This window comes from Aquarana catesbeiana, linkage group LG07, assembly GCF_042186555.1.
Source record: "Aquarana catesbeiana isolate 2022-GZ linkage group LG07, ASM4218655v1, whole genome shotgun sequence".
Taxonomy (NCBI): domain Eukaryota; kingdom Metazoa; phylum Chordata; class Amphibia; order Anura; family Ranidae; genus Aquarana; species Aquarana catesbeiana.
The window spans coordinates 32,404,376-32,419,409 of NC_133330.1; the positions used below are offsets into that span (position 1 = coordinate 32,404,376).

Sequence of the window (15,034 nt, forward strand, 5' to 3'; positions counted from 1 at the left end):
TCTTTAACGGTTAATTCCTGTTTTAAGCCAGCCTTAAATGGACAAAAATCAAATGCAAAAAAAATTCAAGTCATGTTAGTTCAAACCTCATCTTGAACAATCGCCTCCCTGGATCATAGTGGACCATGCAAAGATTTACCAGTAGGTACACCCACTGCAGACTGCCTGCAAAAGCGCACAGGAGAGGGGGCAGGGACGAGACCTACCTTAACACACCTACCCATGTGCAGGGTGACTGGCCTTGTCTCTGCCCCTTCTGTATTTTTCTGTAGTCGGTGCTCCCACAGCTCAGCTCTCTGCACAGGCTTGTGTATAGCACGGCGATGAGGTCATGGCTACTTTTACAAGCTAATATCCCGGTATGTAAAGGCATTTGGTGTATTTGTATCCTAAGTCTAATAAAGTGGTATTAAAGGTTTGGCTTTTTTTTTTTTTTTTTTTTTAAATGACAAACATGTTATACTTACCTGCTCTGTGTAGTGGTTTTGCACAGAGCAGCCCCAACCCTCCTCTTCTCAGGTCCCCCCGCCAGCGCTCTGGGCTCCTCCCCCTCCAGCAGTGCCCCCAATAGCAGTCCACTTGCTATGGGGGCACTCGTGCATGCTAACTCCCGAGCCCTGCTCTATGCGTCCATAAGACACACAGAGCTGGGGCTCGGCCCCTCTCCCTGTTCTCTCCTCACTGGCTGTGATTGACAGCAGTGGGAGCCAATGAGGAGAGGGAGTCTGGGACAGCCGAGGCTCCCGTGCACATCGCTGGATCAAGACAGGGCTCAGGTAAGTATTAGGGGCCTGTGAGGGGAGCAGCTCACACACCTTCAGCCTTTACAACCACTTTAAGGAATTTATTTAAAAGACATTTTTGGTGCTCAGAGTTCAGTTTTAGAACAATGTGGTTCATGGGCAACACTCGCATTTGTTGTGATTCTTGTATAAAATGGCACAGCTACATAGTACTTGAAATATTTGAATGCATGTGTAACAAGCGAACACAAATCAATATTTCTGGCTGATAAAGGTCTGTAAAAAACTCAACATGCTGGTTATTTCTCCTATCATATCATATATTAGTTCATTTTGTCTAATTGTACTTGTAATTTCCTAGCTTGTAATGCACTATGTCCCCTCTCTGGTCCTACACAGGAGTGCGCTGGAGAACCGCTCTTCATGCTGTACTGCGCCATCAAGCAGCAGATGGAGAAAGGGCCCATTGATGCCATCACAGGAGAAGCTCGATATTCCCTGAGTGAGGATAAGCTCATCCGCCAACAGATCGACTACAAGATGCTGGTCAGTTCATCAGAGAGCAATATCTGTTTGCTATTAAACCTCATTTTCACTGACTCAAGCAGTGTGCATGTTGTGCGTTTTGCTGAGGATGCTTTGTGTGGCGGGAGCAGGTCTGTCCAGCTTTAGTCTTCCTTGTCTACTCGTGGCCCAGCAAAAGGATTTGTTGAGAAGATGGTGAAACGGCTGGATGTTTTGTAGCAGGCTTGAAGGTAAGGCTGCAGCTGGACAGCTCTGGGCTAAGCCGATAAGGGAGACCTCTCTGCTCTTCTGAACCCTCCCATTTATACCAGCAAGGTAAGAGTCCAGCTCCATCCAGGACTGATATTTCAGGCTGGTGGCTTCTAGATTCTCTGAGATGACTCCAATGGTTTGGTTTCCCTACAGTGGTTTGTGTCTCCTCCACCTTCCACAAGGCCGTGGTGTAGATGTCTCTACGTGTCCTTACATAATATTCTTCATTATGGAAATTTGGTTAGGGAAGTGTAACTCCATTTGTTTTAGTGAACACGGTCTTTGGCTGCAGTGTTATTGGGTAAGAAGTGCCATAAAGTCAAGGCTTTCAGTTGTTTATAATCCAAAAATGTAAGCCCTTGCTTGCCAAAAATCCAATGCGTTTGGTAGGATTTAGGGTCCTCTTCTTCAGGGCTCTGGGATTCAGCTTGACTGACATGCAGCCATGGGTCAAAGCCACAAGAATGTTAGCCTCTAACATTCAAGGCACAAACCCACATATGTGACTCGATTCCCACCAGCCAAATCCCACAGCCATGAGGGCGAAGGTGACTTTAGAAACACGTTGGATTTTTAAGGTTTTTGCAATTAAAGTAAAACATTGAAACCCGACAGCAACAGTTTAGTAATCCAACAGTGAGAGAGTATTACACCCATTAAACACTTGTGGGAAGGGCAGAGACACAAACTTTGGCTCTGAATCTCTTAAAGATACCAAATTTCCAGACCATGATTTCACCTTACCAGTACTCAAATATCTGTGTTGTATGGAGTTGTTCTTCAAACAAGTATACAGTCTCGTATTTAATCTGATTTGCCTAGCATAGCCCACATCACGCTACATTGCCACTCGCTATTCAACAGAGTCGCTTTTTTTTTCATTGGACTTTTTCTCTTTCTCTCCCCGTCCCCTCTCTCCTTTTTTTTTTTCTGTGTTTCTCACTAAACCGGCTCACCCTTTAATGGATTGAAGAATCTTTGCGATGGCGGGCTGAGCGATGAATCATGGTGCCGCTCGCCTCAAGTAAGTTTTGGTCCCAGCTTTATGCTCTGTGGCTGGATCCTTCAATCCATTTCAGCTTTGACTGTGGTGGAAGCGAGAGGAGTTTCCTCTTTCTTCTGCCGTTCAACCAATCCCAGCACACCCCATTGCAGAGCTATCCTATAGCTTAATGAGACTGTCATTTTGCCATGAATATGTGAAAGTGACAGGTTCTCTTGTAAGAATAACCCCCCATCCACTGATTCTCACCTCCCCTGTTCTTCCCTACTGTTCATCCATCAGAGTTACAAGTCCAAACCCTGTGTAAGCTCCATGTCTGAGCTTACACAGTGTTAATGCGCCCCTCCCCTTCTTTGTGTAAGAGTGTTCTAGCCTAGCAATTGGCCTCTCAGACCTGAGCACTGCATCCATTGAGGAAGGTTGCATTCTCCTCCATGCTTATAAGCACTGGGTATTTGCCAATGGCTGCAACAAAGCACAGGGGAGTGCATCAAGTGGTTTGGGGAGTTGTTCTTAAAAACCTTTTTGAAGGGCCTGTACTCCTGAAACTGATGTTTTAAATATAGCTGTGTATCAGTAGGCTAAACCCGGATGCAAGTGGTCTCTTTTCAAGAGTTCTTGAGAGAGATACACTTACAGCCAAAAGTTTGTTCTTTCCACCAAATGATGGAGTTCAAGTGTTTGCAGGGAAGGGTACTGCTAATTCTACAACATATAAAGATATTTTAGAAAATTGGGAGATTCCAACTTTAACAGCTTGGGGAAAGCTCTTCTGTTACAGCATGAGTATGCCCCTGTATACAAAGCCAGCACTATAAAGACATGGTTTGAACAGTTTGGTGTTATTGAACTTGAGAAGCCTGCACAGAGTCTTGACCTTGACACACCAGAACATCATTGGGATGAACTGGAATGCCAATTGTGAGCCAGGTCTTTTCATCCAACATCAGTACCTGACCTCACAAATTCTCTTTTGGCTGAATGGGCACAAATTCCCACAGACAACCCCAAATCTCGTAGAAATACTTCTTAAAAGGGTGGAGGCTGTTAAAACCACAAAGATGGGAGGTGGGAGGCAACTAATGTTCATGGTTTTAAAATGGGATATCCAAAAAAACTGATATAGGTGTGATGGCCAAGTCTCTGCACCCATTTGCCTGTATAGTGTTAGAAGAGGGTGGGTGATCCAACCACAAAATCTGGTTTCCAGGCAAAACTAAAGTTTATTTACCTTTTTAAGTGCAAAGATTGTTAACCTCTTCTACAGCGCGGACTTCCAGTTCTGGGAGAGCCGTTAACCAGCAAGACTGTCAGTATATTGCTTACACTGATCAGTGCCCTGATTATAAGTGCCCATCAGTGCAGGCTTATCAGTGCACATTCATGTAGAAAAAAAAATTACTTATTTGCAAAGTTTTATAACCGAAAATAAAAACCTTTTTCTTTTTTTTTCCCAAATTGTCGGACTTTTTTCATTTGTTTAGCAAAAAATTAATAACCCAGTGGTGATTAAATGGCACCATAAGTGATCTCTATCTGTCTCAAAAAAATGATAAAAATTTCATATGAATACAGTGTTGCATGACTGCGCAATTGTCCTTCAAAGTGCAACACCACTGAAAGCTGAAATTTGGCCTGGGTAGGAAGGGGGTGAAAGTGCCCTGTATTGAAATGGTTAATTACTGTATATTATATTTAAGGTGCTAACACTCCTTAATAACTAGTAAGACTCCCTTGCGAAAGATGCTTTATGGTTGGCTGTTGTAAGTGGCTGCCCTTTGCACAGTCCTCTTTGCTCTATTAAATAAGCCCAAAATTTTTCATCCATATTCAGAGAATTTGAAATAGTCGGACAGGTTCCAGATGGAGCCGATCTGAGACAAATGGCACAACTCTGCACAGAACAGCGTGGACAAAATATGCTGCTTGTCTTAAATAAACTTACTCCATCTGTACATCTAATTAATTCAGCAGTTTTACAGTTTTATTATAGCCCTAAACACTTTTTTTTTCCCACCGACTGGCTGTGTCTGAATAGTGAACTGTATATGTCAGTGGGTCTGAAAGAAGGACTGTGTGTATTGCCCACCACGGCCAGTCAGCAAGGCTCTTCTTGATAAATAAAGCCCATTGCATCTCTAGAATAACATTGAACTAAAAAAATAAATTAAAAAAAAGGCCAGATTAGCCAACCTTTAAAGCATAAGTGTATTTTTATACCCGCTTTATGTATCTAGGCAAATAAGGCAAGGCTTCAGTGAAATTTTTCCTTTCACATATTTCTGTAGGGTCTTCAAAGACCCTACCTGCTCAAATTTCCATCTATTTAAGCCATCAATAGACCAAAGGTTCTGGAAGTACACTATATGGCCATTGTTTAGGGATACCTGACCATCACACTTATGAGCACGTTGGATATTCTATTCCCAAACCATGGGTATTAATATGAAGTTGATCACCTTTGCATCCATAACAGCCTCTACTCTTCCAGGAAGATTTTGGAGTGTGTCTGTGGGAATTTTTGCCCATTTGTGAGGTCAGGTACTGGTGATGGATGAGAAGACCTGGCTTGCAAACAGAGTTTCTAATTCATCCCAAAGGTGTTCAGTAGGGTTGCGGTCAGGGCTCTGTGCAAGATATTAGAGTTCCTCTACACAAAATTGGTCGCTGGTCTTCCACACCACACACTATAGGAACGAAAGGTTGTGTAGACTTGACCGTTACACCTATATGAGCTTGTTAGGCATCATATTTTAAAATTATGGGCATTAATAGGGAGTTGCTCCTTTCCTCCAAGCCAAACGAGCATTTGTGTCCTGTACCAATGTCAGATGAGAAGACCTGGCTCACAACCTGTTATCCAATTTATCCCAAACTCATTTAGTAGGGTTGAGGTCAGGGCTCTGTGCAAGATATTAGAGTTCTTCCGCACCAAACTGGTCACTGGTCTTCAACCCCAAACTCTATAAGGGCATAAGGTTGTAGAGACTTGACCATCACACATATATGAGCTTGCTAGTCACCCCATTTCAAAACCATGGGCATTGGTATGGGGTTGGCCCCTTCCTGCAAGCCAAAAGAGCATTTGTGGGGTCATGTACTGATGTTGGATAAGACGACCCAGCTCAGTCAGTTTTCAAATGTATCTCAAAGGCATTCAGTAGTGTTGAGTTCCTCCACGCCAAACTGGTCAAACCTTGTCTTTACGGAGTTGGTTTCATGCACAGGGGAACAAAAAAAGGCTAACCACAACATTAAAAGTGCACAATTGTCTAAAATGTATTTGTATGCTGTAGCATTAACAGTACACTTCACTGGAAACACCTGAACTTCATCATTTGGAGTGGTGTCCACTTACTTTTGGCCACTTCAGTGGTTGTGATGGTCAGGTGTCCCCAAATAATTGCCATTATAGTGTAATAAGTAAAGGCAAATAAAGCATCTCAGAATCTCATGCTTATGAGGCATATTTGCACAATTCGCTGGCAGAGATCAGCTGAGATGGGTTAAAAAGAAGCTGGGGATGTCTTCTTTCTCCAGTTTGCCAGCAAATGTCTTTCCTGAGGAGTTTCCTTTCTTTACACATGCTTCCTGACGCTGCACTAAAAGCATGTCCTGCATAGAAATCTTCATCTTATTGCTCTGAGCATTAAATCAGCCCGCTATGAATATAATGTTTCTTTTTATTAGGAAGGAGCACTTAGCCTGTAAATTTAAAATGTCCCCAATAAATAAAAAAAAGTTAGCTGTGCAGTTCAGTACATTTGTACCATATTACGCCTGTCAGTGTCCGGGTTTATTTAATAATGTAATGGTAAATTCTGCGTGCCGCCATTTTAAATCATCATCTACAGTGTCCGCAGCTCCTGACTCTGAACAGTTCTGTGCTGTCGGAGATATATATAAAACCGCTAATTTTCTACTGCCAGTTGCTTGGCAGCAACAGCATGAATGTAAACCATAAAAAGCCACTGTTACCTGGTGTCAGTTTTTCTACAACATTGTCATCTTGGTTCATATATGGCAGCTTTGCTTTAAAGAGGACCCATCGCTTGTAAAATATTTTTTTGGGTTACAACTTTTTCTAATATACTCTATTTGCCATAAATGGCTATTTATAGATTTGCTTCATTGTATAAAACACTTGACTCTTGGCCGAAAGTCTGACCTATGGGGGTTGGTTTACTAAAATTGGAGAGTGCAAAATCTGGTGCAGCTCTGCAAAAAAAAAACAATTGGCTTCCAGGTTTTATTTTCAAAGCTTAATTGAGCAAGCTAAAGTTAGAAGTTGATTGGCTACAATGCAGAGCTGCTCCAGATTTCTATAGTTTTTAGTAAATCAACCCCATGGTGTCCATTTCAGGACATATCTCCTACAGGCCTGCCTTTACATGACTTTCCTTCACAACCCTTGTAAACCCTCCCAACAAATCCAGTTCCTCAATTTCTCCCCTGCCTGACATATTTAGGAGAATAGGCAGGAAATGAGATTAGGGTATGTAGATGGCATTTCTGCTTTTAAAGCTGGCCCCTCCACCCCCGCCTTTTCTTGACATAATTTAGGAAAAGAGGCAGAAAATTATCATAGGTTTTGTAGTTGGGATCTCGGCTATCAAATTTGGCTGGTCCATTCCTCCCATTTCTGACATAATTAGAAGAGACAGAAGTTATCATTGGATATGTAGATGGGATCTCCAATATCAAAGCCAGTTCCTTCACTCCTTCTGTGCCTTGGAGAAGAGACAAAAATTGTGTGTAGCCTGGGATCTCCAATATCAAAGCCAGCTCCATCACGCCTTCAGTTCCTGACATGATTTATGGTTCTTCTCCAAAAATATCATAGGTGTGTAGCTAGGATTTTTGCTGTCAATGCCAGCTCCCCCCCCCCCCTCTCTTTCTGAGATAATTTAGGAAAAGAGGGAGAAAATGATCTTGGGTTATATAGTTGGGATCTCGGCTATCAAATTCAGGTCCATCATTCCTCACCTTCTTGACATAATATAGTGGAAGAGGCAGAAAATTGTATGTAACTAAGGTCTCTGCTATTAAAGTCAGTTCCTCCATTCCTTCCCTGCCTTGGAGAAGAGGCAAAAATGGTATGTAGCTAGGATCTCCAATATCAAAGCCAGTTCCCCCAATCCTTCAGTTCCTGACGTAATTAATCCCTGTTCTCCAAAATGATCATAGGTTAGGTAGCTGGGATTTATGGTGTCAAAGCCAGCTCCTCCACTCCCCCCTTTTTTCTGAGATAATTTAGGAACAGAGGCAGAAAATTATCATAGGTATGTAGTTGGAATATCAAGTTCAGATCCACCATTTCCCCAATTCCTGGCATAATATAGTAGAAGAAGTAGTAAATTGTATGTAGCTGGGATCTCCACGATCAAAGCCAGCTCCTTCAGTTCCTGACAAAATGAATGCCTCTTATAGGGTATGTAGGTGGGACCTCGATCAAAACCAGCTTCTCCACTGCTCACCTTCTTAACATAATTTAGAAGAGGAAGCTGAAATGTATGATCGGATATATTGCTGGTATCTCTGCTATCAAAGCCAGCTCCTCCACTCCCCCTTTTTTCAAGATAATTTAGGAAAAGAGGCAGAAAATTGTCATGGTTTATGTAGTTGGGATCACGGCTATCAAGTTCATGTCCACCATTCCTCCCCTTACTTTCATAATATTTACTGTAGTAGAAGAGGCAGAAAATTGTATGTAGCTCCTTCTCTTCTTCAAGTCCTGACACAAATTATGCCTCTTCTCCAAAATTATCCTACGTTATGAAGGCGGAACCTCTATCAAAATCAGCTTTTTCACTCATCCCCATAATTTAGGAGAGGAGGCAGAAAATTCTGATAGGGTATATTGCTAGGATCTCTGCTATCAAAGCCAGATCCTTCATACCTTCCCTGCATAACATAACTTATTTAAGCAGGAGGGACAATATTACATTATCGAGGACTGTAATCTTAAGTGTCAGGGCACGTCATGTGCATATGCTTGTTCCAGGTCAGCAGCCTAGTAAGGCAAGGATAAGGATCACTGCCCCATAGAACACACCTCCGGCAATGGCAGCTCCCACACTTTTGTCCTGTCAGTTGGAGTAATATCCTAGATTGGACACCATAGAGCCAGACTTTTGATGCAGATCAAGTTGTAAAAGTGGCCATATTTGGGAAGTACATTCAAAAATGTATAGCTTGCTTCAGACTGACTCAAACGATTGGTTCTTTTTCACCTCCAATTAATCTGTATTAGAAAAAAATAAAGTACATTGGTTGTTAGGTAATCCCCCCCCCCCCCCCCATGCATCTCGTGTCCACATTCTGTGGATCCCTCTTGCTGCATGCCTTATAGGGATATCAGGAAAGCCTGCTCCTGTTTTCTAGAAGCTTGAGAAATGCTACGGGGGTGACGGCATGGCAGCAAGTTTAATAAACATCGGCAGCGCCAGTCTGTACTCCGCACCTGTGCTCCCCGTTTCCTGTAGGGAATGATGCTTATTAAAGTCATAAATTCTGTATCAGAGAAACAAGGAATAATTGAATTAGCTGATTACAGGTCGCAGTGAACTCCCAGCCATTCCTGATTTTTATGTCACAATTGAAACTTTCTCTGCAGACGCTCAATTGTGTCAATCCGGAGAATGAGAATGCCCCGGAGATCCCGGTGAAGGTGCTGAACTGCGACACCATAACACAAGTGAAGGAGAAGCTGCTGGATGCTGTATACAAGGGGGTCCCGTACTCTCAGCGACCCAAAGCCGGAGACATGGACCTCGGTAAGAGGGTTGGCTCCCGACCGTGGCAAAACCTCTCAGAAGGTATTTTTGTTACAATAAATGAAGAGCAGGGTTTATCTAATAGAGTGACATATTCTACCAGAAGAGCTTACACTCTGTTCCAATTGCACCCATACACACTGTTGACCGAGTCATTGGACTGTGTATTCAGAGGAAATTGACATAAACATGGATGCAGAATAGATGTTCCTGAACCAAAGAATCCAGTACTGCAAAGCCATAGTGCTAACCTCTAAAACGGCATGGAAAGCAAGATGCTCCACTTGAGATTGAGCACTAGCTCCTCTCCTTAAAATCATGAAAAAAAAAATTAAGGCAGCCATTGTTGGCCCTCTTTTGAAATTTACATGCTGTACATGAGTGTGCAGAATACATTATTTCTAAATATGTCCTGGGTCAGAGTCTCCGACAGCATTGACAGACGGAGAACTAACCTTCCCAAATGAGAGGCATGCAATAACCGTGTTATGCTTTTATAATCATGCTTTTAGCCCCGTGTAAGCTCAAAAATGCAGAATAAACAGTTTTTTTTACTCCCAGGTCCAATGGGGGGGGGGGGGGGGGAGCGCTTTCTAAGAGTATGTTGATTGGCCCTGAATGGGTAAAATGACAGAGCGCAACTGTTCTTTGTACTAAACCATTCAGGCTTTCATACATAAAGTAAAAACAAAAAAAATTACCTACTAAAAGCTGAATTCTGGTTGGTTGGCTAGTGTACCGTAGTAGTGGGTTTGAGTCCTATTCGTTGCTGACGCTAGTAATGTACAAAGTTCTGCAGCTGATGTATTGTTGGTGCACCTTTTTGACAGAATGGCGCCAAGGCAGAATGGCCAGAATCATACTGCAGGATGAGGATGTGACAACAAAAATAGACAACGACTGGAAGCGCCTCAACACTCTGGCTCATTATCAGGTAGGCGACCTTCCTCTGCCATTGCCAAGAAGCCATTTTGATTTGGCAAAACTATCTGACACTATGTAGAAGTAGTAGAGCCTATATTGAACAAGCTCTCCCGTATTCTGTTGGAGATCACAAAATGAAAATTGTACCTGATAGGCAGGGCTGGGTTGAGGGGTGGGCAGAAAAGGGTGCTGCCATGGGTACTTGAGCAGGAAGGGGATGCACTTTGGCCTTTTCTCCTTGGGTGCTCAAGGACCTTACCCTGACACTGCTAATCGTTTGCTCTTAATAGTGGTATTTTAATGAAAAATGAATTTTTGTTTTTTTAAATGTTGTGGGTGGGCTTGTATTGTATACCACCTTGCAGTCGCCATCTTCCTAATTTCAGCCCTTGTGTCCTTGTTTAGGTTATCGATGGGTCTTCGGTTGCACTGGTCCCCAAACAGAACTCTGCCTATAACATCTCAAATTCCTCAACGTTTACAAAGTCTCTGAGCAGATATGGTAAGTGTACGACCAGACGGAGCTGACGTGTCACAGCAATTTCTGTTTCCTGTGCCACCTCTTGCACCATGTACAGGTTAAGAATATGAAAAAAAAAAAGCTGGTGCCCACTGTTTAACTCTGATCACTAGCCAAACTGGAGCAAACTGAAAATGGGTTTATTTGTGTGTTTATTCCCCCCCCCCCCCAAAATAGCTGGCTAATTACGTGTCAGATTGTGTTCAGTCCTCACTATTTATGTGTGTGTGTGAAATGTCTGAGTTGCATATCTGGAGAGATTTAAAGAAAATTATAGTTCTTTGGGGTTAATTTTTTTATTAAAAAAATTAAAAATCACAAAAGAGGATTCCTAGAGTAACATGGGTTAGTCAAAAAGGCTTCAGTGTTGCTTGTTTTGAGGCTCCTTTCGGATGATCGAAACCTCATATTGAGATGTCTCTATCATAGGCAGAATCGCTATGATAAATCATTCATTAAACTGTCCTTTTTCAGCACAGCTGACAGTGAGAGAATGCAAACCGTGTGATAAGGGGACTAGAGTGCCCTCTGTGGTTGGATAGAAAAACTACCTTATTTTAATATGCAATAGATTATATTTAAAGAGACCATTCAGGGTAAAGTGTCCGTTTCTGCCCCACCCTCGAATGTTTAATACTTAGCACTCCTCATCTCTCCTTCCCCTTTCACAGTCGCTACCAAAATACCTCATGTCACCTGGTGTCAAGAGTTCAGAAAAATGTATTATTATTATTTTCCAAATCTTTTTTTTTTTTTTTTTTTTTTTTTTTTTTTTTTTTAGCCCTGACCATACACTGTGTATATATGTATGTGTGTGTGTATAAATAAATATATGTATATATATATATATATATATATATATATATATATATATATATATATATATATATATACTGTACATTCCCTATATGGACAGCAGCAGAGAAAAAGACTGTAAATGTTTTATTTTCACGTTCTGCAATACATTGTAAATCTGCACAGCGCCGCTATTTCCTGAATCTAGTTTTTCGGTATGGTAATCCCCTTTTCACTTCCTTTCTGTTCCCATCTGATCTGTCTCAGTGGTTTAATCCACCCAGCAGCACAGCAGTTTCCGATTGGCTGCCGGCCGGCTGCTTTGCAGAGTCACACGCCTGTCAGGGTTCCCAAAGCCGCTTTTGTCAGCCACATAAAAAAAAAAAAAATTAATAAAATACCGGCAAATTTTATTTATTTTTTTGTTTTCTGCCGCGAACTGCAGGATGCCGGCGTCTGATCTCTGTTTATTTTATAATAAAGGACTTGTCTGGAGGTCAGGCAAATGCCGTCCTTCTAGTCACTAATTAAAGCTGCAGAAGCGATCTCAAATCAAAGGGAGTTGATAGTGATGCTGAAATTAATTATCACACATAACTAGCTTTGAAATGTCAGAGCTGGAACGAGTGGCTGCCTTCAGCTCCTCAATTTGCATTGTAGGTGTCGTTTAGAAGAAGGGGGGGTCGGCATAGAAAATGAAACCTTATTCTGCAAAGCTTTTGGGAACTGTTCATTAAACGCAGCTAACGCTTTGCTGGAAGATCCTTTGAAGACCGGATTCTGATGAGGAAGCTGGAACGAACCATTTATGGGATGTTTAACTGATTCCTCTCCAGGGTCTTGCTGCATTTTGTTTCAAGTGTCGCTTTCAGCCATGCACTTCACTGGCGACCATTTTATAGGATGAGTCTATATTTTGGATGGGCAGCAGTTCATTCACAAGGATTTGGTGACCTCACTTGGACTTGAACCTTTTTTTTTTCCTATTATTTTTTTTTCCTTGTCATGTGACATCACAGGTCCTCCCTGGTGGTGAACATGTCCTGAATGCTTTAGAGCAATGGTGAACCTTGGCACCCCAGATGTTTTGGAACTACATTTCCCATGATGTTCATGCACTCTGCAGTGTAGTTGAGCATCATGGGAAATGTAGTTCCAAAACATCTGGGGTGCCAAGGTTCACCATCACTGCTTTAGAGAATGGTGCTGCTTAATAACATAATGCTGTTCTTGGTCAAATTTTCCAGGGCAAATGACATTTAAAAAAAATATTATTAAATTATTCTTTTAAAAAAAACGGGAGCACTACACTAGTTCACACATAATACATAAAAGATCATCTTCTACACCAGTGGTTCTCAACTCCTGTCCTCGGGACCCACTAACAGGCCAAGTTTGCAGGATAACTGAAATGCATCACAGGTGATATCATTTGCTGCTCAGTGATTGCAGTATTCTAGTCTGCATCTCCCCAAGGTAATACTTAAATTCTGGCCTGTTAGTGGGTCCTGAGGACTGGAGTTGAGAACCACTGTTCTACACCATGGTGGTTGGTGAACAGTGTCCAGGACCATATACCACATAGAACGTTACAACAGATCACCCCGAGGTTCAGTACTCCTATACCACAAAAACCATTCTCCAGGGAGGCTTGATGGCGTGTTTCCATGGGGTGCGTTCTTGATACCATCTAGCATCTCGGTGCTGCTGATCTCCTGAAGTCCTTTCTTGTCTACATGGCATTTCCTGATGGTGACAACAGTGGATCATGTTTGCATTATGCGTGTTAACACAGTAGTCTTCATTGGAGGCCTATGTGTACAAATGAAAGACAGAACATTGTCGCCCTGTAAAAGGAAGTTCATGAACAAGAAACTGGCACGATCACCAGAGGCTGTCAATGAGCTAGTTTAAGTAAATAATCAATCAAAATACAATGATCAATACGTGATTAATCCAAAAAAACAATAGTTAATCAAAAAAACAATATCCGAGTCCTTATTGTCCCATAAGTATTTGAAAATCTTCATGCAAAGCTCCATTCACCATGCACAGTAGTGAGTGCTATTCTTACTTCTCTTCACAATAGTGCTCCACCAAGTCGTGTAGACCAACTCACCAACCCCAAGTATAATGCACGCTTTCACATGTAAATCATGCCTCAGCAGATCCAGTGATTCCTTTGATGTTTACCCAAGGATTCACCAAGCCAGGCTCGCCAGAAGTCTCGCTCTCATAAGTTCTCAAAAGACAGATCCATAAAAAACAATACACCCGATCATAGTGCAGTATGTTTATTCAGAAAATTTTCACTTAAAATGTGCACTTAAATAAATGTTGCCTATGGTCAACAAAACACAAACAGACGCACTAGATGTCCCTGGCTGGCGTGCGTTCCAACAGCCCGAGGTGAAACCAGGTAATGATGTCAACTATGGCAAGAGCGCAGGCTCAATGCATTTCCCGATCCTCGTGTCATGAAAGGTGCTGATTTCAATATATTGAAGATTAAAGTGACATTAATTTGTGTTTTTGTTTTTTTTAAATAACAAACATGTTATACTTACCAATGGTTTTGCACAGAGCAACCCCGATGCTCCTATTCTCGGGTCCCCCACCGTCGCTCGAGGCCCCTCCCTCCTGCCTAGGGCTCCCATAGAAAGCAGCTTGCATTCACACACGGAGTGCAGCTCTGCTCCGCCCCCGCTCTCTCCTCATTGGCTCACTGGCTGTGATTGACAGTAGCAGGATCCAATGGCTACCACTGCTGTTTCAACCAATGAGAAGGTAGAGCCGAGACTCTCATGTACATTGCTGGATCAAGATGGAGTTCAAGTAATTTTTAGGGGGGTGGGGCTGGAGGGCTGCTGCACAGAGAAGGTTTTTTAACTTCATGTATAGAATACATGAAGGTAAAAAAAACCTTGAGCCTTTACAACCATATTAAATGAGCGTGTTAAAGCTTATATGTGATTTTTAGGTATTGAGGTTACATCTCCTTTAATGGTACCAATTTACAAAATTGATGCTGTAGGCCAGGGGTGTGAAACGCAGTTTCATATCGGGCCACATCAGCGTTATGGTTGCCCTCAAAGGGTCGGTTGTATCGCTAAGACTATAAAACTCTTCTATCTACTCTACTACCATAGAGTACTACTGCTACCTTTACCATATTAAAAAAAAAAACTGCCTCCGCACTTGATTATTACTAGTTTTAATAATAACTAATGATACAGCTATCAGCGTCGTGCAACCCTCCTTTTCAACTGGCATAGAATTGTCCCCCGCCTCCCCTTACATCACATTGCACCCCCCCCCCCCCCTTTTACCTTGTACTGCTGCCAGGAGGAAGCTCGGAATCAGAAAGTGCAGAGTCTGGAGGAGGACTAGAGGAGGGCTGTAGTAGTTGCCATAGCCTGAATGCTGAGACCAGGGGAGGCCTAGAGGTGGGGGTGCTGCAGCTGCAAAGGGGCGCACACAGGATCTGTAGGAGGAG

General features: G+C 42.4%; 1 protein-coding gene across 4 annotated transcripts in view; it reads left to right on the plus strand.

The window, feature by feature from the left end:
* PLXNA1 (plexin A1) overlaps window positions 1-15,034 on the plus strand; it is a 429,988-nt gene that overhangs the window by 389,856 nt on the left and 25,098 nt on the right. Inside the window, exons 22-26 of one of the 4 annotated variants that reach the window (XM_073591927.1) lie at window positions 1,143-1,289; window positions 2,494-2,544; window positions 9,140-9,341; window positions 10,130-10,233; window positions 10,629-10,725. In XM_073591927.1, coding sequence (XP_073448028.1) covers window positions 1,143-1,289; window positions 2,494-2,544; window positions 9,140-9,341; window positions 10,130-10,233; window positions 10,629-10,725 — 601 coding nt within the window. The remainder of the gene's footprint in view (window positions 1-1,142; window positions 1,290-2,493; window positions 2,545-9,139; window positions 9,342-10,129; window positions 10,234-10,628; window positions 10,726-15,034) is intronic. The other 3 variants (XM_073591928.1, XM_073591929.1, XM_073591930.1) reach the window with 3 other exon arrangements.